Source organism: Poecilia latipinna, unplaced genomic scaffold, assembly GCF_001443285.1.
Source record: "Poecilia latipinna isolate Pla-1442-1.1 unplaced genomic scaffold, P_latipinna-1.0 Scaffold2935, whole genome shotgun sequence".
Taxonomy (NCBI): domain Eukaryota; kingdom Metazoa; phylum Chordata; class Actinopteri; order Cyprinodontiformes; family Poeciliidae; genus Poecilia; species Poecilia latipinna.
This window is the reverse complement of record NW_015115551.1, coordinates 42186-66806: the sequence shown is the minus strand read 5'-3', so window position 1 is coordinate 66806 and position 24621 is coordinate 42186. Positions and strand designations below refer to the sequence as shown.

At 35.1% G+C, this 24621-nt stretch overlaps 2 protein-coding genes across 2 annotated transcripts; both read left to right on the top strand.

The window, feature by feature from the left end:
* The first annotated feature begins 7 nt into the window (after window positions 1-7).
* Window positions 8-4960, top strand: snrnp48 (small nuclear ribonucleoprotein 48 (U11/U12)). The gene is made up of 9 exons (XM_015022114.1): window positions 8-266; window positions 596-709; window positions 1318-1378; window positions 1637-1717; window positions 3162-3341; window positions 3456-3577; window positions 4279-4382; window positions 4457-4591; window positions 4758-4960. The coding sequence occupies exons 1-9, from the start codon at window positions 117-119 to the stop codon at window positions 4837-4839; spliced, it is 1029 nt and encodes a 342-aa protein (XP_014877600.1). The 5' UTR covers window positions 8-116; the 3' UTR covers window positions 4840-4960.
* Window positions 4961-5159: 199 nt separating this feature from the next.
* On the top strand, window positions 5160-23499 carry LOC106939644 (collagen alpha-1(I) chain). Its single transcript, XM_015022110.1, has 26 exons — window positions 5160-5415; window positions 7143-7227; window positions 7646-7711; window positions 7813-7970; window positions 8716-8856; window positions 9296-9349; window positions 9438-9491; window positions 9864-9917; window positions 10102-10155; window positions 10554-10607; window positions 11493-11546; window positions 11820-11873; window positions 12093-12146; window positions 12414-12458; window positions 14845-14898; window positions 14991-15044; window positions 15506-15559; window positions 18088-18159; window positions 18515-18550; window positions 19569-19613; window positions 19736-19768; window positions 20627-20773; window positions 21238-21414; window positions 21740-21830; window positions 22805-22882; window positions 23048-23499. The coding sequence occupies exons 1-26, from the start codon at window positions 5395-5397 to the stop codon at window positions 23251-23253; spliced, it is 1995 nt and encodes a 664-aa protein (XP_014877596.1). The 5' UTR covers window positions 5160-5394; the 3' UTR covers window positions 23254-23499.
* The last annotated feature ends 1122 nt before the right edge of the window (window positions 23500-24621 follow it).

The window sequence follows — 24621 nt, the reverse complement described above, 5'->3', positions numbered from 1 at the left end:
CGTCACACATTTCCGCCAATCTTGCGCATGCGTCATCATCTCGAGCGGCAGAACATCATGGCTTCCTCCAGTACAGTTTTCAAATGTTTGGTTGAATTTTATGCTAAAATATAACAATGTCGGACCCTGTTCAGTCGGAAGCCCTTCAGGACCGACTGGACCGCCTACAGGAGCTGACAGAATTTACTGAGACGTGCCAGAAACAGTTAAATGAACTATTTGAAACGCTGGGATGGTCGCAGGAGAACGACGAGGACTTCAATCAGGTAGCTTCTGCTTTCTATTTACAACCCTACAAAACATATTTGTTTCTTCAGAAATAAATGTCTAATTTACGTATTTGGTCTGGTGTGTTTTCTATTATTTTCTCTTGAAGCGTTTGGTTGTGCCTTTTCTCTGTTGGATTAAATTATGCTGTTCATTTGTATATGCGTTCTCTCATTTGGTAGTGTGAGATTCAGGTTTATTTTGCCTGTACAACTTTTTGATGCGAGCTTTTAAGTGTTCAATACTTAACTAATTTACATGAAATAGAGGCATGGTGTTTTGTTGTTCTGATTCTATTTTCTTCTCCTTGCTGTTGATGTTTTCCCAGGAACCAATGGAGCAATGTCCTTATGACTCCAACCACATAGTCCCAGTCAGAACCTTAGAAAAACACAAAGCCTCCTGCATGCTCCGGAAAATGGGTTACACTGCTGAGGAACAGGTGATGGTCTAATTAAAGGAAAATACCTAGAGAGACACTTTAGACCCTTTATAATCAAAATATCTATTTTTGCTGCCATGCTGCGAATGTTACATGGCGTTCACTGTAAGGAATAAAACAAAAGCTTTTGCAAAAAGAGAGTGGATACATTTTCTTCTTATTTGTGGAAAATGTACATTAACAAAAATATGTCTAAATACATATTATTGTGCAAATGTTCAATGGGGGGAAAAATCAAAACTGCTAAAAAAAAACAGTTTTGTATTATATCAACCTAAGAACTTTAACTCAACCAGTCAGAATTTCTTCTTGTTCCAGTCTTAATAAGGAGGCATCCAATGTCTAACTTTTACACCTAAAACATACTGCCTCCACTAGATGTCACTTTTTTGTGTAGCTTGCAAAACATTTCTTTGACTATTAATATTTGATCTTTTTCTGCTCTTTGCATCAGCTCTCAGATAATGTCCGTACTGAAAGATTTATACATGATGGTGGAAAGATGTTTTTTTCTATGTCAGAGAAATGTATATATTTTTATATGATGCGTTTTTGAATTATGTCCCTCTTGTGTAAATGCTGTAATATTTCCTATCACTGTTTTGCAGGAAGAGATGTGTGATCCCTCTGTCTGTTATGAAAACAGAAACATCAAATCTTTTTTAATGGGTGAATAATTTTTGACTACATTTTGTAATTTACTCGCTTAATATTTTTTGTTTGTTTCTTTCAGTCAGTTAATTTCATGTTACTGAGATTTCCTGAAGTTTAACTTTTTAACTTATTATTTCTATAAGGGTGCTTTGAGAAAGGACAATAAAATTATTCTAATTTAATTAAATATTAAGATTAACTGTAAACTGTAAATTACTCTTTATCCCTGTTTCTTAGATTTTTTTAAAATTAATTTTAATTTTCTTTTTGTAGACAAATCAACCCAGCACCAGGTTATCCTAAAGGCTAGATCTGCAGCTCCACTGATGAAGATGGAAGGAGTCTTCTGGCAAGGTACCTTCTCAACTTAAGAACTTTAACTCAAAACAACCAGTCAGCATTTCTTCTTGTTCGAATCTTAAAGAGGTGGCATCCAATGTCTAACTTTTACTCCCAAGGCATAATACCTTCACTAGATGTCACTTCTGATCTGTGTATTGTGTGTTCTGTTTGCAGCAACAGTGGTGAGTATTAGAGAAGAGATGGGCTCTAGAAAATGCTGCTGCTCTGGTTCAGGCTTGCCTGATAACGTGCAGTATCCTTTTATTGTCATATCCTTTTTAGACCACAAGGTGGGGCTGTGGGACTCTTTAGCGCCAACTTTTCCCTTTACGTCTTGGGGAAGGCACAGTCCGTCAGATCTGCAGAGAATGTTCCAAATATAAATATTTTCAGTTCCTGTATTCATAAAATTGTCTTTTTTAAACGTATCCTACTGAAAATGATCGATTAATTATGATGATAATGTTGATCATAATGGGATACGATGTTTATAATATCTGAAAAATGACAAAATGTGAACAGCTTTAGAATTTGTGGAGGTGTAGCTACTATAATTTGTCATCTGTAAAAAATAACTCAGTGGCATAAAGTCTTGGTAAATAAACTCAACACTGAGCTTAAAGTTTTCTTCTGGAAAACAATTGAACTTAAATTATAAAAAATTTTCCCAGAAATTATTGTGATAATTGTTGTTTTGAGACCATTTTCAACTACTATGTACATAATGGCATAATAGTGCAAGTTTGCCCTCTCAAAAACTACAAAACTTTAATTTTCTACAAAACACTCCACTCTGGAACTGGAAACCATTTTCCAAAATAAGACAAAACAACCAAATATAAATATATATGTGCATATTTTATAAATGAAAAGGAAACAAAAACTACATGCATCCGAAAATAATAATAAAATGGATCATTATGTCTGCGTGAACAAAATTGCCCTACAAAAATATTAACCGTCAGAATACGCATTTTTAATTTATCATGCAATTAACTGCTTATTGTTACAGACTTATTCAAAGCATTCTGCACACTGTTGACACATGCTTCAAGGCCTAAAACTCTTTCAAACTCTTGACGACATCCAGTGGTGTCATGAAATAAAACAGCAGTGGTATAGAAAATGTTGTGCGTAATCTATCACAACTTTAACTGAACCAGTTGAGCTTATATCACTTTAGCAGAGCAAGCTTCCAATCCTTTGAGTGTGAGTGTCTGCAGGTTTACACTGATTGTGACAAACACTAATTTTGGCCTTAATTTAAAAAATAAATAAAATTGTGCCAAATGAACAAAGTTCTGCACATTTCAGTATGTTTTTTTATTTATATATTAATTCCTGGTTGGTTATCTGATCAGTATTGTTGGTGTCAGGCAGTCAGTTGTGACTTTGAAGTCATCTGGTAAGTGTGAGTCTTTTGTTGGTGTGTAAAACCTCTGTGGTCCTTCATCAGGTCAGTACTCTGGCCAGCCCGTCGATGTGCCGCAGAACCACAAGCGGGCGGTGTGTGACCTCACTGTTGCAGACCGATTGGCTCTTTATGATCACGTGGTCGGCGTCCTCGGCCAGCAGAGTGAGGCTGCGTCTTCCAACGAGGATCTCTACGTAGATTTGGTTTCAAAACTTAAAAAAGGTGACAATCACTCAACACTGGTAGTGTCTTCCATTGAATAAATGGAAAAAATAAATACATTTTTCACTTCTCCTCCAGAAGGTTTGGATAGTTGATTGTGTTTGTTTGGTTCAGATGAACAGCAGAATGAGCCAAAGAGTCACCTGGAGCTGATGGCAGAGATGAGGGACTACAAGAGGCGACGTCAGTCCTACAGAGCCAAGAACGTCCACATCACTAAGAAATCCTACACTGAGGTAAATCCTTCCATCATCTCTTCTACAGACTGAAGTGTTCTCATATATTCCAGTTAAATGTAACTTAAATAGCTTATTTTTTAATCAGCTCATCATAAAAGCTTTAATTTGCTGCTTTATTCTTTATGATTTAACTTCTTTCCTCACATATCTGTCTGACTTTATTTTTTGGTGTATTAACATTTTATCAGCCAGTTAGAAATTTTTACTAACCTATGCTTGTTTCAAACAGTTTTTTGATTAATACAGACTGCTAGAAATAATAAAACTGATTTAAAGTTTACTCATTTAGTCAAAAATATAAGGTTCTATGCAAATTCTGGTGTTTTCAGGACTGAAATAAAAAAACATATAATTACTAATTAACAAAAGCTGATTTATAACATGATTTCATTTAATTACGTGTTATCTGTCACACTGAATTTCTATTGATTGTATACTTGTATTCTGTCAATTTGCATAAAATACAATTTTATGCAAATTGATCATAAAATTAATTTCCTGCTGATGAATGTATTTATTGGAATCGCTTCACTGCATTTAAATACAGTAAAGATAAATGGATTTTAAAATATTAATTGTAATCATCTTCTGTCAAAGCTGATAGAAAAGTGCACAAAATCTGGATGAAAAGACTAAAACTGTAAAAACAAAGAATGATGAGTTGAAAGAGATAAAATTAGATGTTTGTCATTCTGCAGGTAATCAGAGAGGTGATCAGTGTCCATTCAGAGGAACTCGCCAGGCAGTGGAAGGAGGAGGAGGATGAGAAGCACTCGTCTAGATCTGCTCAATCTCCTCAAGGGTAAATAAAAACAATGTTTCTTTCAGTGAATAAATAAATCACTGTTGCAAAGACATAATATGGTGTGTTTTCAGTCGCTGGCTGGATAGAAGACGGTCGAAATCCTCAGAGTCGCATCATTCGCATGGTAAACGGCGTCGCAGCCGAGAACGAAGTCGAGAACGAAGCCAAGACAAAGAGAGGAAGAAGAAGAAGAAAAGGAGGGAGAGGTAAGAAATGACCCATTCAGCCCTCAGTTTGGATTTCCAACATGTTTATTTCTGAGATGAAAATCTCTCATGTGCTTATAAACATTTAGAATAAACATGTTTTTGGGTACTTTGTGTTCATAAAAGAGAATTATGTTTTTGATGCCTCAAGTTTTGCTCTTGCCAGGGATTCCCGATCCCCTGATGGCCACCACCATGACAGGAAGAAGAAGAAGAAAAAGAAAGATGACAGGGAGAAGGACAAGTGAGAACGCTGGCTCTTTAGCATCAAAACTTCTGTCTGCTGAAACCTGCTGTTGTCATCAGTTTATTTGCTAACTCTGATTTTTACAAAAAATGTTAATAAAGATTTGTGCAAACAACCTTTCATTCTGTTTTCTCATGTTTTCATATATTTATTAATATGTTCACCACAGTCTTCCATAAATTCCTTTTCCAGAGTCATTCAACAATTTTTTATACTTGTATGAAACAAGACATATAACATGTGGGAGCAGAGTAGAGCGCAATAATTGACACAAAATTAGATAATTCCTTAAATAGCTAAGAAAGTCCAGCTGATTTAATCCAGAGATGCAGCATGGTTCTTCTATGCTGAAGCTGCTTTCTGGATCCGGTATTTCTCACCCTGTTGGGAGGTCAGAGGTAGAAAACTGAGAAGATCCCGTCAGAACCTGGGAGCCCACTGGATCCTGGAGCCAGACGGGCCGGAGTCAAACCAGAGATGATGCTGTGACGGTGAACAGCCGACTGAGTTTGTCCAGACATCCTGTTGGACATCTGGAGCGGTTTGAGGAGACACCATGGGAGCCTCCAGGGATAAGGTGAGAGGAAACGGTTCAGGATGACTTCAGGCTCTGCTTGCTCTACCTGCTATTGTATTATAAAGTCCATTTAGATAAAATAATCTGTATATAGTACACATTTTTTTTACAAAAAACTTTGCTTAGGATGAATCAGCAAAAATAAATGTATGTTAATCAGATTAGAGGAAAACGTTTTGCTTGATTCTTGGAACGATTAGTGTATGAAGAATTTTTAAGGATGCGAGAAAAATGACCAAATTTAACATTTTATTGGTTAAATTGAAAATATCTGCTAGGTCATTTTAAACAGAAGGAGAAAAAAGGATTAGCAACGCCGTTGGATCAAATGCTTCACTGGTTTCATGTAAACATTGAATAATTTTAATCTTCATTAAATAATTTTAATTTTAATCTTTTAATCTTGAAGTAACCTCAAATCAGTTTCACAAGTTATCAAACTCATTTCTTCAAAAGTTTAAAACATTTTAAATCCTTATATAAAGTGTCATGGATCATTTTGCTGAATTACCATTTTTATCATATTGGGAGAACATTAACATATTTACCTGTTGCTAAGAAAAGTTTTCCTAACCTTAATTTGTCTGGTATTCTAGAAGTTTCTCTTTGTTTCCTGGATGTCACTTTGCTTGATTTGTCATTTTTATAAGTTCAGTACGAAAGTATGCATTTTGCTACATTTTCATCATTAAAATAAAATGCATAAAATATATTGTATCTTCCATTGAAGATGTTTTGACTTGAGTGTCCCAGAGATCTGCTTGTTGGTTCACTCTGACTGCTCTGTTCTTTATCCAGCAGACTTTTAAATACTGCATTAATGTTGTTTACAAGGTGAATTATTGAATCTTGGTAGGAAATATCCCTTGTTCTTGTGTATTGCAGTAACACACAACTTGGAATTTAATTGAATACAATGATGTTGAGGTTAAATAACTTGTATTTGTTATTTTTGTCCAACCCAGCTTCCTTAAATTGAACGTGAGGTTTTCACCTGGAAGTTGTGGTTAAGGTTTCATCCTCATCAATCATCTGTTTATTGACTTTGAGTTCAGGTCTATCAGCTGTTTATGTGGTTATAGTTTAGAGCTTTTTCTTTAGGCTGACAGTGTAACTTCAGGAATGTCGGACGAGTCTGAGAAAAACTCGAACAGTGACCATCCTGACAAAGAAACCTCAGTGTGTTGAGCTCTCACTCTAACGCACCCTGAGTCACATCTACAGGCTAAAACCACCTTGGTTTCAGTAAAAAAGCCTGATGAACTGGGCCAGTACATCGTTCAGTCTCTTTAAGTTTTATTCTAGTCCTGTAAAAGTTTAAACTTGGTGTCTTTTTTTATAAAAAAAAAAAAAAAAAAAAAACTGTAAACTAAAACGTTTACACCTTTTTTTCAGCGTCCACTGAAATACTTCACAGTGGACTTTTGCAGGAGGTTAACATTTGTAGCTGTACCTTCAAATCATTTAAATAAAATAATTAAAAGAGCTAAAAAATTTGAACATAGTCAATATTTTCCACTTGAGTGGATTAAAAGACCTTCTGTCTTTCCACCTCCACAGCAATTTGAAGATTTTCAGTAACCATATGACTCTAAATCTGCATAGATTTTCTTTAATTTAGCTCATCTCACTCAGATTTCTATACAAAGATTAAAAGTTGTTATTTAAGCTGGCAGATCCCAAGCATGTGTGGTCTGTAGATATTAAATAATTTGTGTTTTCATCAGGTTTCCCTCCTCTCAGGGCTTCTGCTGCTGGTGCTGTGTGTCGCCTCGTCTCTCTGCCAGGATGAATACTCTGGATACCTCTCAGGTCAGAGCCGCTCCACGTTCAGGTTAAAATAATCTTTCTGCTCTCACAGTTTGTACCTGACTGCCGTCTCATAGGATAACAACCAGTTGTTAATAGCAAGTTAACTTGATCCACAACCAAAACAAAAATTTAATTGAATTATTGTGTAAACTCCAGAGCATTTTTGAATGAGTGAAAAATAGATAAAGCACAAAACAATTTCACTTTTTTAAATTATTTTTTTTGTTATAAACTGTAAATATTTAAACCAGTAGAGTTTTCGTATAACCAATACTTAAACACTGAAGCTGTAACTTTAATATTATGCTGGGTCAGGTTGCGAACTGAAACAAACTGTTATTTTAATAATTTTTGTCAAATTCCTGAAGCATCATTTCACCAGGTGACTTGACTCTGACGTCCCTTATTGTCCATGCAGGTGAGAAGCACACCTATGAGTCGTCTGCAGTTGACCACTATAACAACAAAGGCTCCCGTCGACCCGGTAGGACTCCACCTACTGTTAAGATTAGTCTTTATTCACCAACAGCAGCTGTAGCGTGCAAAATCATCTTTGAAATTTTGTGATTAACTGTTTTTTTCTAGAGCATCAACCTGAGCCCACTCAGTACTATGATGAGGAGCAGCAGCTTGTGGAGGAGGATTATGACCCACCCAGGGTTACCATGGTCACCGAGGACATCTTTCCTTTTGCCACGACCACAGAGTCCCACTATGCCAAGGAGGACACTGAGACCATGCAGGTAAGGCAGGAACATCCTGGCAACAGGGTTTAAGTTGTTCAACATTTGTGTTGTGACCTAATATTGAACTTAAGTCTTGATGACCATGATACAAATCAATTAAAGAAGAGAAAGCCTTGCAGTCTTATGATATTAAGTTTGAGAGCATTGCATTGAGATATATGCAGAAATATTTGCAATGCAAAATAATAACGGAGTCTCAGCACAACATTTATTTACAGTATTTTTTTTATTCTTCATTCTGTTTCATATATATTATTTTATTCTGTCTTTGTGTGAGTCTGTTTTCTGATACTGCCTGTCACTTTGCTGCTGTGGCACAGAAATTTCCCCAATATTGGACACTAAAATATATTTCTATTTTTTTCTATTCTGGGTGTAGATACCTCTGCACTGTCTATAATCTGTCACTAGGAGGCGCCAAAGTAATACAGCACACTAATAAAGTTTTTTTTCTTTTTTTGTACAAAACTAAGTGCAAATTCTGATCTTTTCAGTCACCTGAAGTAATCTTGTTTTTTAATGTTAAAAAAACAGCAACAGTGCATTGTTATTACTACTGTGGTTTTGAAAAATAAATGTTAACATAAATACACCAATGAACATAAATGTCAGGTAGTATTACATTTATACGTCTAAGCAAAATTCAACGTTTTAACTTGGCTGCAGATTTTTTAAAAGTAAAATAAATCAGGAAGTCTTCTATGGTATCAGTTTACTGATATTTTAATGGTTTTATTTGCAGGTGCCTTTTAAATACCCAGCCGGACCAGACACAGACTCCTCAGAGGAATCAGGAGGCGATGCGGCACTCGGAGAGGAAGGGCCGACTGAGTGTAACTGTGAACCTGGAGAGCCCGGTTTTGCAGGTTTTGCAGGACAGAAGGTATGAAATTATTACGTCATGTCATTTTAATTTTTTTTATTATAAGCAGGAGCCTGCTTACAGTCACAGACAAACCAAGGAGACTTAGTCTTCTGCAAGACGTAAATGTGTCTGGTTTTCAATTATGGATGTTTTTAGGTCACTAATAAATATTTAAATAGTAAAACATTTTATTATAATCCCTATTTTTTGTCATTCCTTCTTGAAGGAAACTATTTATCTGGTAAATAAGATTTAGTTTCAAACAATGTCTTTTTTTAAACCAAATTGATTAAAGATTTCGAGATTTATGTGACTGAAGGAACAGCTTTCTAATATCATTACTTTTTAAATATTACTTGAAGCTTCTTTGTCTTCATTTATTGCCAAATATTAAATTTACCTGGATTTGATTGTACAAGTGTTTAGTTTATATGTCATGTTTTTGTCTATTTGGCAGGGGTCCAGAGGTCTGCAAGGTCAAACTGGCCTGCCTGGAATACAAGGTAGAGAGGTGAGTGTAAAATCTATCCTGCAACGTGTTTCCTAAACACAAAAGAAGCAGAAATGAGGGTGGATTCAATGTATCCTGTTCATTTTAGGGATATAAAGGAGCTAAAGGAGCTCGGGGAAGAGGAGGAGACACTGGACCTGTTGTAAGTAAATTATACAACAGCAGAGACTCATCAATAATGAGTTTAACCCTTAATAACACTGGTTGCATAATAAGCATGAACTGAAAGGAAAAGAAGATCTTCAGGTGAAAATGAAACCAGAAGTAATCTGCACAAATAAATATGTCAAGGACCGTTTGTGTCAAGAGAAACCAAAACTGATGACAGAAATATAAATAAACGTAATTAATTAATTAAACATAAAATCCCCATGATTCACCTCTATGAATATGGAAAAAATAAAACGAAAAGTTTCAAAACAAAATAAAATAAGTGTATCTCTATGCAGAAGAAATTCTAAAGACTGAACCAAATGATATTATGTTTAGATCTGATTGTTCTTCGCCCTTGCAGGGTGATGCTGGACCTGAAGGAGAAGAAGGAGCTTCAGGTTTCTCTGGCGGGATGGTCAGTTTTTCGCAGGAAGGTCATTTTGGTGGAAACCATGGCGATGGCTTAGCACAGTTTGAATCTGACGATATTATATGTAAACTTTACCTTTAAACTTATTTAACTGTGTTATTTCACAAGACTTTATTTAAGCTGAATATGTTTGTTAAGGAAGAGAAAACACAGACTGATTGTTTTTCAGGGAGAACCTGGACTTCAGGGTGACCCAGGTGAGCGTGGAGAGCTCGGTCTGAAGGTAAACACACATTTACCTCACACTTACAATGTCTTAAAATAAAATCCAGATTATTTTCTAGCTGTGACCTTTACCCATTAAGGGCAAACGTTGAAAGAAAGGACGGTAGATGATTGTGCGGAATGACGAGCTGATAGTTTACCTGCTAAACAGTTTGTCTTTAATATGTTCACGACAATAAAGTCTTATGTAAAATAAGAGGCAGAGAAGAACCATCTATTATGAAGTATATTGAGGACAGCAAAAGACAATAATGATAACTAATAGAAACAGTGAGAATACAGAACCTTGTGGTACTCCATCATAAACTGCGGTGAATCAGGGAGATTTTATGTTTAATTAATTAATTATGTTTATTTATATTTCTGTCACTTTAGTAAAGCCTTGTTTTTGTTCAGGGTGATGTCGGTATGGAGGGCCCGCGAGGAGGAGGAGGAGCTGCTGGTGAGACTGTAAGGAACTAAATCTGCTGCCTAACTGGGGAAAGTTTTAAATGGAAATCGGTCTTCTCTTGAACTCAAGAAGAAATAATCCAGCCACCTTTATTTCTTTGAAATTTGTTTTCACAGATACACTTAGTCTGTTGGCTAAAAAATGAGGATATTGTTGTTGTTTTTTTTTTTTTAAGTTTCTTAAATATCATCATCACATACCAAAACATAAAACCAAAATTGTATTGTATTGATAACAGATGCATTTTGGGCCAAATTCTGATTATTTGATGAAACAAAGTTGTTTTCGTAGCAACTGAGACAATTCTGGCTTTTCAGTGGTTCTACATGTTAAGGTTAAAGCAGTTAAAACATCATGAGGTGAAGCAGGTGTGCTGCGGCAGGCGACAGATACCAAAACGTATCTGGAAACCACCCAGAACCTGCTTCACCACCAACCCCCATGGCTGCCGCTCTGTTGACACTAACGAAGCAGGAAAAGAGATGCTGGTGGTGAATTGGGGGGTTTACTGGCCAGCAGCTGAGGCAACTGTTAATTAGTGGGACCGTGTCACATTAGGGTCTCACAAGCTGAAGCTTTGTTGGAATAGAAAACCTTCTTTTGGGATTAAATTTTACTTTCACTTTCAGCTCCATGTGACCACATTTTAGTTTGCCTTCACTTTTATATAAGTCAGATTCAAGAAAGTCTCATAATACAATCAACTGAACTACATTTTAAATATAATTTTTAAATATTTAAATTCACATTTACAATGTTTTTTTCTTTCAGTTTTTTTCATCTCTTCTTAAAACTTTTCAAATTAGCTGAGTTTGTGATTTACAACCAATGAATTGTTTTTACTTACCTTGTTAACATTTAATTTAATCACTGGTTTATCTCAGGGGCCTCGTGGTGACCCAGGACCTCCAGGGTCGACAGGAGGTAAAGGTGTCAAGGTACCAGAGTTTTTGATCTGTACTGGTTCTATTTGCAGTGTAAATATATATTTGCATACATATTAAAAATACAAAGGCATTTATTACATCTAATACTCATGTAAAAGTGAGAATTTTACATGAGTAAAAATTTTTAGAAATGACTTGAATTTACATATCATGAAGATGTTTAATCCATATAAATTTTCTGTTAATACTTTTTTAAAACAATGAATGCTTTTGGCTTTTGTTATTTGAATAGTTTGTTTTGTCATTTGTGTGTTTTTTGTTCAGGGTTCCCGTGGTGACCTGGGTAAGCAGGGTCCTCAGGGAAACGATGGAAACAAGGTAAAATAATTAACATCTGCAATAGAGACAGTATTGGTTTTTCTCAAGAATTAAAATAAATGCTGTAAGCATGCATTTATAAATGTACATTTATGAACATATTTAATGGTTAAACTTATTTCTACTTTAAAACAATAAATTTGTGACATTTATTGATCTAAATATAGCTAGCTAATAAGCGGGAGTCATCTAAATCAAATATTTAATCTTGTCTCTCAGGGTCAAACAGGAGCGCCCGGGTTTCCAGGTGACGTCGGAGAGAGAGGCAACGCTGTAAGATAAAACCTCTTTTTACAGTCAAAGACGTGGAAAACACGTCTGAGTGTTTATGTAATATTGTAACTTTTTGGTCAGTTGTGTGTGAAAATTTCCCTTTGGATTTGTTTCCATTACAACTATCAGTGAAATAATGTTTTTTCCTTTTTTTGTTTATGTCGAACTTCCCAAATAAAGTCGAGCAACACTAGAGAGAATAAAGATTTCTCCTTTTTTCTCCCATCTGTGAATTACTTTTTAACAAATGATGTTCTTCTCCTTCAGGGTTATCCAGGACAAACTGGACCTTTTGGACCAAATGGACCAAAGGTACAGAACCACAGCGAATATAGTTCCTGTATTTTCATTTTACTATTCACTCAAGGTGAAAGTACGTCTAACATTTAGGGAGTTTATGTGGGTGTGTACACATGGTATTTTATAAAACTGCTGCTGACGCCTCTTTGGAGATTTTCACTTTCATAACACAGACCTTAGTATTAATAACTTTTTGATAACTTAGGAAATAGAAAGGTTGCTTGTAGTGTGTCTGACCAAAAAAGATCTTTCTTGGTTTCAAAATATTTTTGCAAATTTTTGTGAACTGTTAATACTGTGCATTACTTTATTTTTGAAATTCTAAGTCATTTTAAGTGAAAAACATATTCTACAAAATGTTGCTGTGCATTTTGCTCAACAGCTGTCTGTGTAGTCAAACCTACATGCTGTATATGTTAATATTTTTAATCAGGTTATCGGGTGATGATCACTAATCAATTATTTTAACATAACAGACCCAGATATAATATTTCTGAAGTTTTGAAATAAATAGAAACTGTTGTGAAAATCAGATATGTAGGTTATAGTGGCATCTATCCACAGAGCCGTAAATTACTTGATTAGGTTTCTTGATCCAAGTGTGCAAGAAAAACTGCTCGCCACAAACGACAAAGTTGTTAAATATAATTTAAGGTAGCGTAAATACAATTACACACATTTTAACACATCATATCTTAACACACATGGGCAATTTGACTGCATGAATAGTCACAAGATCTGGGTCAGAGAACAACTTTGAATTGTTTGATTGCTGTTACAAAGGAGAAAGTCCTACTTTTTATCTAATCTCTTTTCCTGAGTCAACAACTGACACAGAAAGAGAAAATGAGTTTTCTGTTGCTTTATCTGATGACTAAAGTGTATGTTAGTCAGAGTATAATTCCCCTTTGAAGATTGAAGACTGAACATTTTTATCATGTGGATTACTTTAAACTTCTGAAATAATTATCTTGGTGCAATGTAATGACAAACAGGACAGCCCCTGAAACTTCCTGTTTAAGTTGTAAAAATGCCCCCAAAACCTCTTTGCTCTTGCCCCTGTGTGTCAGAAAGGACATTAGTGTCCATCATTCACTAGTGATGATGCATGTATGATAGTAAGAAAAGATAAACAATGTCAGAGTGAAAGTGATTTCATGTCAGACATTACAAGCACATGGGGTTATGTGTAATGCCGCCCGCATTAGTTTCTGGAGTTCCCCTGGCTGCCCTCTGCTGACAGAGCTCTGCATGATTATAGGTACAGTCAACACTCATAAACGCGGGGCCTTGATCTCTTATGACAGGTGCTGTGTTTTATTTCCCCACATAATATAAAAAAAGTGTTTGCAGGTTATCCAGCAGACTCATGTGGAGTTTTTCAGGAGCTTTGTGAAAGGATTACTGTGGGTTTCCCCGGATGTTAAGCTTCATTTAGAGTGAAAAAAACAACAACTTGAAACAGAAACAGAGATTAGAAGATCAGGATTGTTGTGTTTAACTATATATAAATAAAGCAAAAATGAAACAAAAATGAATCTGAAGTGAGCTCTGGTTATATTTACATTTGGTTTGTGTTAACCCGTTTAACCGGTGTTTTTCTGACACTTTCATTTTATTTAGCATTAGCATACTAGCTACAGATATACTCTACAACTAATATGTTTAAGCACTAGGTACAATTACTATTGATCAAAACCACTTTGTCATTTATTTATTTAATTTACTATATTCATTTTATTTGAAGAAATATTTAGTTTCAACTTGTTGGGTAACCAGCCACACTGCATAGGAAGCACAAAATCGATATAAAGTCTGATTAATTCATCCTCTCATATTTATTCTTATCCATCTGCCTCTGTGGTCTTCAACTTTACCATCAACTTTAAGATGCTTCCTTGTTCTACACGCCTTAATCAAACATCTTATGTTTGATTGCCATAATGCACAAATTATGGCAATTTGTGCGCGGTTAATTAGTCACTCTAAATATAATAAAAATTAATTATCATTTTAATGACATTTCATTTATCATTGGATCTTAACGGCTGATTGCTGTTGCTGAAATAAATATTGATTTTAATTCTGACAGTAGTCATGCTATCATCAACATGTGTTTAGTAACATTTAAAAAGAAAACGTAAGCTTTTCTTAAAAACTCTGTTCTAACTTATTCTAACTAAATGTGTAGAGATTAACTCATTTCTGTTGAGACCCATTCTATGCTGCTCATTTGTAGTTGGCCTTGATCTTTACTTGCCAAAGTAATTACATCACCAGTGGTTTAGTTTTTGTCTTTCATGTTAGGAATTTTTTATTTTTTTACAAAAGCTTGTATATCATGTCTAATTTCTACTTTATTCTTCTTTATTGTCCTCGTTTCCTGTTCGTTACTCAGGGCTCTAAAGGGTCGGGTGGCTTTCCAGGAAGCAATGGTGACCCTGGGGAGGATGTAAGTGGGTTAATGCCACAAAGTCATAAAACGGGTTTTATCATCTGTTGTTACCGTAAAGATCATTTCTTCTTCTCTCTTGGCCTACTTAGGGTCCAATAGGAGTCCCAGGTGTGATAGGAGAACCGGGGCTGTTTGGTGTCAAGGTAACTGAAAATATCTCTGTTGCCTATCAAATAATTATGGCAATTTGTTAATTTATTTATGATAATTGATCATTTTATCTGCTCAGGCTATCAGCTGTGGTGCAAAAAACTTCTTGATTTAACATGACTCAGCTGGGAAAACCTCCATGTGGTTTTCTTTCTGTGGAAGAGGGTTACAGTTAAACTGAAAGCCTCGTTTTCTTAGTCTCTGCCTGCAATTGTTCTCTGGAGAAAACTTTTTGTGTTGCAACCCAGACACTATTACATTCCACTGCTACTGATGTGGATTTTATTTTCCCTGTGGCACAAGTCTATACAAATCTGCTTGGCATCTTGCCGTAACTGAGTCATTTCTGGAAGGAAGGAAGCAATAAATCGCACATTACTGTATATTTAAATGAGTTGTTATAAACCTGCCTAGGTTATGTTTAAATCTGTTCACGGCTTCCCTTCCTGTGCAGGGCAGTAAAGGCGATCATGGTGTAAGAGGACCCCGTGGCAGACTGGGCAGAGTGGTGAGTTTCTGGCACTTTGAACAGGAACCAAACTCTGAGTGGGAGACGTTAACATGCAGAATTCATGAGAAATTCCCAGAGAGAAACAATGAACACTTGTAATGATTCCCTCTTGTTTTTTTTTTTTTTCTGGATACTTGCTGAGTCTGTGTTTTTTTTCCCACTAATGATGCACATGCAATGTCCTCTATTTTATTTACCATCAAATGGAGCATATATTCAACCAAATACAGAGGAAATATATATTTTTCCCACCTGCAGTCGATGTCCTCCACACATGACATTACTCCAAACATTTATCTCCCAGACCTTAGTTACCCTAAACCCTCAGCTTCTTCTGGGTGTTTGTTGCTTTCTTTATTTAAGTGACTTCAGTTTATCAATCAGAAAAATAAATAAAACTAAGAGCTGAAGTATAACCTCTATAAGTATAGAAGCATCAATCAATCGTTATCTGCATCAATAACATTTTCACTCCTCCAGGTGTTACAGCTCTTAAAATAATAGGAATGAAATGTGTCAGAAGTGTGATTGACAGTTCGTATCTCAAAGAAAACCATAAATTGGTATCAGCCTTGAAGAACCAGTTTTAATTTAAACCCTCATTGATAACAATAATAAAAATTATGGCTTAAAATGCATTGTGTCTCTGCAACTTATAAACACAGGTAATTAAATATTAGTAGGATTCTATGTATATTTGAGCCAGTATGCGTAATTTTGATTCTGTACTAAAAGTTGGGTTCTTATGAAATAACAGAGAAGTTATATCTTTTGTTTTGTTCACTTTTCCTATTTTCCCTTTGTTTTTCCGTGAATAACATAGTAGAACTTCAGCATCAGCATTCTTAGGGAAGCCTTAACATCTGCTTTTAGTTTTAGGAAGTGAAAACAGACTCTTTTCATTTGAAAAGAAACAAATACTTTTTTTTTTACTTTTAGCTGAATTTATTGTTTGTTTTTGTTGTTGTTGTTGTTGTTTTTTTGACTTTAAATCAGATGCATGTATTAAATAATTTGAAAACCCTTTTATTTTGTCCAGCTGTTAGCAGTAAAACCAAAAATAACTTGTAGAAACTGCTAAACATTACAGCAAATGTTGTCTCTCCACTGAACTCCTGTCTGGAAGTCTTCAGTTTCCCAGACAATACTTTATTGTATTGTAAGTTTGTACAATAAAGTAAAAATAAACTAAATACATGAAGACATGCAAAACTTACCAAATATAGCTAAAATACTCTGCATCATATATTATTGTATATTATCTTAATCTAAAATCTTTTTTTTGTTTGTTTTTTTGTTTAACCATCCCAACTATTTTTAGTACAAACAGATTTCAAGTAATCAATAGAATTGAACAAGATTTTTTTACTAGGGTTTCTATAAACTCTTTGTAGGGTTTATGTTAGAAATGTTTAATATAGAAGTTCTTACAGATATAAATTACCAAAAAGTGTTGGACATTTCCAAAGCGTACTGGTCAGCTGCTGTTGTTTTTGGTGTGAATGTCATCATAACTGTGACCTTATCTGAAACCAGAGAGGGATTTCCCCTTAGAGACTAAAACAGTCAACACTGTTTGTTCAGTATGTTTGTTTCCCACAAAGAGGGCTATAATCTTCATCTTCTTCAATTTCTTGTTTAAGCTTAAACTTTTAATTGATTTGAATAAGTGACTCACTATTTTATATATTGAAATATTTGGTAACACTTCTGTATTCGCTTTCGTCTGTCAAATGTCAGACCACTATACATAATTCCCCAAGAGGCTTCTGCTTTCTTTTGAACTGGCAGCAATGGTGCAAATGATTCTCCATATTTTTTTTACAGTTAATGTGAACTGAGATACTGTTATAGATCCTCATGAAGTAGAAGTATGAATCATCTTTTTGTTTTGGTTTTGCATGTCTACAGGCTGAAGCATTTCCCCATATTTCTCTGTAAATTGGCTCAAGCTAAGTCAGATTGAGCAAATTTGTTGGAGAGCATCTGTCAGCATATGTGACCATTAATCTTAAAGAGTCTGAATTGAACCTGTCTGGACTTTGACTGGGCCATTACACAAAATACATTGAAGTTTCTGGTTTTTATGTGACAGAATGTGCAACAACTAATGGGATATGGATTATTTTACAAGATTGTGTATTTAGTTTACTATTGTCTGTGAGTTTATTAATAATTAATAACATCAGGCCAGTATTACATTTGACATACTATGATTTTCAATGTTAGTACAAAACTAAAATCAGTTTGATTTCTTCAATTTCTTTCTTCTCCAGTTTTCTTTTACAATACAACCAAAAAAGTATCCTAATTTTTATCTGTTTCGATATTTTATTATTATCACTGTGTTAATTTTAAGCTGCTACACTACAGTTTGCTGTATAAACCTTTACAACATTACTATAACAAATTATCCAGATTTCAAAGGTCTGTAGATGGGGATGAATGATTTCTTAAGCTGTAAAAACTAAAAAAATGTTGAATAAAGAATCAACTTTGTTACATTTCTGTTGTTTTTCCGACAGGGAGCTCAAGGAGAACCTGGAGATGCTGGAATACCAGGAAAACATGGACCCACAGGTCTGCAGGGTCCAACAGTACGTACACACACCCCAATACAACAATAACAATACAAACAACTAATTAAGTTCCAATCTAAAATAATTTCTCATTAATTATGAAGTTTTTACTGTAATAGGAAGGAAAGATTAGTTGAAGAAATTTGAAGAACTAATTTAAAATAATGTAAAACAAAAACAGTATTTTGAAATATAATGTAATTTTTCTCTTTCAGTTTTATACCAAATAAAATGAATCCTCTTGAACTCTGGAGGCCTACAAATGTTTTATGACAGGATATTTTATTTATTTACTTTATATACTTTTTTTTTACTTATTAAAACGTAAAACCTTTCAAATATTTCCATCTTTTAACTCATTTTTCTCCTCCAGGGAGCCAAAGGGGAGACCGGGCCTGATGGACAGAAGGTGAAGTTAATAAAAACAAATGAAAAAAAAGATATTTTTGACACAAAGCTAGATCACTGAAATGTTGTTTTAAGAGATGAAGGTGGATTTATCTGTAGGCTCTGATCTTTGTGAGATACACTGATTGTAAAGAATCACAAATAACAACCAGAGAAAAAAATCCTGGCAGTTAAGTATTTTGATTAGTTATCATGAAAAATAATTGTAAAAACTATGAAATCTAATGTGTAATTTAGTTTAATTGTCTGCTTTTTGTTCTAAAAACTTTGGATTATATTATACTTCCATTTCTTATGGTTCTGACCCCCCAATCAAATCAAAGTCTAAACAGCTCATTACATTTAATAGAGCTTCATAACCACAGTTACTTTATTAGAAGATTGTAGAAACTTGCTTTAAATAATCTATTTAATAATGTTATCGGTACAAATATACCCAAAAAAATTTGGTATAAAAAGACCCAAACAGGAAAGGTAAAAAAAAAATGGTAAAAGAGTGAAATGATCAAACATGGATCCAGCTAATATTTTAATCTTTGTGATGCAAGATAGACAAGATACTTTTAACATTTGAGAAATCTGGGATTAATCCCTGGGATTGACCTTCTGACTGAAGGAGGATCAGCTAAACCTCCTGAGCAACAGCAAGTATGTGGTGTCAAAGGTCATGTTTTCAACTGACTGAAGGAGGATCAGCTAAACCTCCTGAGCAACAGCAAGTATGTGGTGTCAAAGGTCATGTTTTCAACTGACTGAAGGAGGATCAGCTAAACCTCCTGAGCAACAGCAAGTATGTGGTGTCAAAGTCATGTTTTCAACTCACAAGTAGCTAAAAAATGTCACTTGGCCTCGAAGGGAATTTCCCGTCCGTGTTGACATTTTGTTTCTTCCTGTTTTTCAAGTTTTTTTTTTTAAACTGTACTCTTGTTGTAACCAGGTCAGGTGTTGTTTTCATTAAATTTATGACTAATCTCGTCTCCCTTGTTTTTCACACCTTTGTTTTTGTTGACATATCACAGGGTGCAGGAGGCCGGAAAGGCCTGAAGGGGGAGAAAGGCCAGAAGGTAATTTTCATGCCTCATGATCATGTGACAGATCTGTTGTTTTTTATTTCACTTCTCCTTTCCATTACGGGTGTTTTTTTTTACGTATAGTGTATCTCTTCCTTTTTATTTTCTCCTCTCAGGGAGAAAAAGGTGTCCATGGAGACAGAGGACAGGTGATTTGGGGATTTCCAATGCAGAAATGCGGACGTCTCTCGGAAAGCGTCTGGAGTAGGAAAGAGTTATTTGTGTGATTAAATCATAAACTTTAAAATTTCATTTAAACAAAGCTTTGTTTAAGATGCAAGTTTAAAAAATCAGTTCTCATTAAGTTTTAGCTAAAAGCAGACTTTCCTTGATGCACAATTTTCACTTTAATTGTAATCAGCAAACTGTCAGATTAACATGATTAATCAATCTCAGTTTATTTTTGTTGTGCCAATTTACAAGTCACCTCAAGGCCCTTTACAATGGTCCATTTAGTCATACATCCATTCCAATTCCCCCGTTACCAAAAAATACATTAATTTCAGTTAATTAAAAAGTTTTCCAAGGAAACCCAGAAGACATTATCGACTCATTGTCTTGCAGCATTCACTCCTCCTGGATGTAGCGACAGCCCTCATACATGCAACACAGTGGAGAGGAAAATTACTGACAGAAAACAAAAAGTTAACAGTTGAAATAACAAATAATGCAAATTAAAAAGTAGAAAAAGCAGAAAGAGGAAAATTTGTCAATTTGTCCTCCAGCTGCTTAAGTCTATGGCAGCATAACTACAGAAACAGCTCAGGAAAATCATAAGCCACAAGTTTTAAGCCTTGTCTTAAGAGTGGAGAGGGTGACCTGTTTGGATCATCTGAAACAATCAGATCTCTGAAGAACGATACAGCTGATTATTAAAGGCTTTATGTGTGAGAAGGAGAATGTTCAATTCTATTGTGGATGTCCTGTAGTTCAGGTCAAACTGATAAATAAAGTATTAACAGATTCACCGTGGATGTTTTTCTTTCTAATCTATTTTTGTCTCAAAGCGAGGACCAGTAGGCACAGGAGGCCGTAACGGCGTCCCGGGTCCTGTTGGACCACCTGGCATCCCTGGCTCCAGAGGAGACCGCGGTCCAATTGGTGACCCCGGTGGCAAAGGTCGTACAGGACCAAAAGGAGCTCCAGGTCCAGCTGTGAGTAACAACAGCATAAAGCAGAAGCTGCAGAGGCGAAATATATCAAAACAATGTTTTACTTAAGCTGTTCAAATAATTAAATCATTATCCCAGTTTACTAGCAAAAAAAACAAAAAAAAAACATAACTGGTTCATGACAAGATATTGACAAAATATTATTTTGCAGAGGTTTTGGATGTTATTGTGATGTGAAGGCAGCCATTTTTGTTGCATCTGTTATTCTCACCTGCTGAGGTTTCATAGGTTTTGCTGTTGTTTTGATTATTCCTTTGAAGTGGATGATGAAATATGGACACATTTATTCATTTTTACTTATTTTATGTTTGCTTTAAATAAAATAATAATTTATTTAAAATTACTTTTTACTGTGACGGCAGCATGTCAGTTTTCATAAAACCAGATTTTAAGCCATGTTGAGGTTTGCATCAGAATATAACCTGGTTGGGTTTCTGGTCCTGAAGGGTCCTGGTCTGACCGATGAACAAGTCCTGCAGCTCTGCAGAGGTGTAGTCACGGCCCAGTTAGCCCAATACGCCGCCTCAATCCGAGCCAAGTGCACCCAGGGCTGCCCCATCAACAACCGGACTCTGATTGGGCCTCCAGGGGCCCGAGGACCAGCGGGGCCACCTGGCAGAGCTGTGAGTGTTTCTTCAGGTTCTCATCACTGATATACTGCCAATTAGGTTTTTTTTTCTAAATCTGCAGAGCAAGATGGTCTGAGTGCTTCTAAAAAATATATTTTAAAACAAGTCTTTTGTTTGATTTTTTTTTTTTGTAATAACTTGCAAATAAACACATAAAACATCTTAATTAGGTTTATATTGCTTAAGCTGAGTTGCAAAAGAATCCCATAATTCCCTGAACTTCATGAATGAATACCTTGATCTGAAAAATAATGGCTTTAGTCAGAGTTTTCCAACTTTGTGGAGGAATTTATTCAACATTTCTGCTTTTAATAACCAGGGCAAAGCAGGAAAAGCTGGAGAGAAGGGAGCCAGAGGTGTTCAAGGACAGAGAGGACTGGAGGGACAAAAAGGAGCTGAGGGACAAAGAGGTAAATATTCCTGCTTACTGCAGTTCAGGCCTTTTCTATTCTATAATGATCAATGCAGAAAAAACAACCATTATTCTGATATACAGTCCAAGCTTCAACCTCTTCACACTTCATTTTGCTTCCTTGCAAGCAAAAAAACAAATAGAATATTTTATGGTAATTTTATTTTAATGAAAAGGGAGAAAAGGTCAACAATAAAATCCATAAATAACCATATTTGCATGTCATTTTGCAGTCAAATACATTTTCCCCACATCAGGAATCTACTTCCTGTAATCGTGTTAAGCAGCTTCAAAGTTTGGAAATCTGCTAATAAACTGATATGAAAATGAAATCAAGGCTCCAGCTTTTCTCCACCAACATACATTTGATTTTTTATTTTATTTGAACAATTTCCTCATTTAATTTCTTTAATGGTCTATAATTTGTTTCCTTAAAACTAGTTTTTCAAGAAATTAAATCTTAAAATATTTTCTCAAATGCCTTCTGGAACATTAAGATGTTTTTTTTTTTTTTGTTTAATATGAGATGGTTCTTTGTGTTTATTTGGGTCAGATCTCTCCCATGGACGCCGTTCTGGACTAGCTCTTATTGATGAACTCTGAACTCTGACCCTAACTAAAGCCAGTGCAAAGCTTTATTAGTTGTTCTGGATTCCTTTATTACATCTTAAACGAGTCAGTCAGAGCTTTAATTAAAACAATTCCTCCACATCAACTGAGTTTATCACAGAGGGCTAAGCTGGTTTGAGTAGTTTATTAAATAAATTGAGCTTATTGAAAACTGCATGTTGTGTTAACTCTTATCTTTGTTTAATATCAAAATTTGCTGGATTTGAAACATTACAGTGTGACAGAGGAGTGAAAACAAAATGACTGTAAGGAAATATTTATTCACACCTCTTGAAATAAGGAAGATGTCCATGTTTTCTGTTTCATTTTTTCCTCTGCTGCTTTATGTATCTCGATCCACAGGTCCGAAAGGAGCTAAAGGCATGACAGGAGACCCAGGTAAAGGCCTGCAGGGTCCAGATGGACCACAGGGACCCAGAGGTAGGATTCTTCTTCTCTCATTTCCTAGTAAAATCAACACAAAATGGCAGAAAACAAAAATTTTCCTTCAAATTAGTAAAATATTGAACTAATTTAAAATATTATTGGAATGCAAAATAAAAAAATTCACAAATCCTTTTCTGAATGTCATGACTTTTTTCTCAGGTGAACAGGGTCACCAAGCAGAACCCAAAAATGGGACGGAGGGCCCACGTGGGCCCCGTGGTTTCCCTGGCTCGGTTGGGCCACCTGGTTTGGTCGGATTCCCGGGTGTGCCGGGATTCTGCGAGATGCGGGACTGTGGCATTTATGCACCGGTGATGCGCAAAGAGCAGGGCCTGGTGAAAGGACCAGCAAGCTCAAGCATCTGAGCCTGAAAAAAACTCCAAACAGAACAGAATTTCTATTTCCAACATTACAGTTTGTTGCAGTAATCTGCATTAATATTTGAGAAAATGGTTTGTGCTTTCAGGACAATAATAGACGTTGCAACCGATGCTACAAATTGCAGCAAGTTGATCAACTGAGAAGTTGCATATGAAAAAGAGAAATCCTGCAGGAGCTCAAATTCATTCAGCTGAATTTGTTGTGTTATAAACTTAGGAAAAAGTAAATTATTTAAGAGTGATTCCTTCTTTATGTCTAGTTTTTTCTCCTCCAAATAAAGAAACACATTTTATGTACATAATATGTAAAGAGTCTAAAGTTCATGTTTTGTTTTTGTTTCAGATAAACTGATATTTTAACCCCAGGGTCAAGTGTCTAAGTTGTTTCATATTTACTCACTCAAAACAATCAATTCATCACCTCCATCCAAAACATACCTACGACTAAACAGGGGAGAAATTGTGAAATGTTTCACTAAAATATCATAATTATCAGGTTAGTTGTTTAAATAAATCATACAGAATGGTTTGGAGTGTGCAAAAATAATTTTTATTTTTCCAAAAGAAAATGAAGTAGCAGCAACAAAACAGTTCAACAGTTCTGTAAGGAATAAGGCAACCCTGTATAAAAATTGTAAACAATATAGGGATATGTTTGGCAGGTGGTGAACATGGTATGGAAAGACTTTCCAAAAACAACAAAAAACAATGATAATTTGGACTTCAATACATGATTGGTTGAGTTAAAAAAGTGCAGGGATAAAATTTACACAGCTTTGATTTTTTTTTTACTGGTAACATTATCAAAGCATTACTTTAAAAAAAATCACTACAAAAAATAAATAATAAAACAAAGGACATAGTATAGGCAGTGTTACATTCTATGTCCATCCTGATGTCAGTAATATAGATTTTTAATGCTAAAACAACTAAAACTCACTACAGTTTAGCTTAATGCCAGAGTCTGTTGTTGTAGGAAGACCTGAGGTGTTTCTGGAGCAGCAAAGAGCATCAGAGGAGAGTCAACTAATCATCTACAATCTGCTGGTCCAACGGAGTCTTTAAAATGATCTAAAGTGTAACTGTGCTTTAGCAATTATTAAAATTAAATACTTAACATTCATTAATTTATTGTGAAAAATGAATTCAACTTTTTGATTGCATTAAAATCTACTAGTTAATAGAAATGAACTGAACTGAAAAAAATAGTTTGTTTTGTTTTTAGAGTCTAGATTCCCTTAAAGTAAAACCAAAAAACTAATCTAAACAACCAAATGAGAGGAAACTAAATGAGAACTTAGGAGATGAGAACAAATAAAAGCAAACAGATTAAAGCTGAGGTTAAAGTGGTTT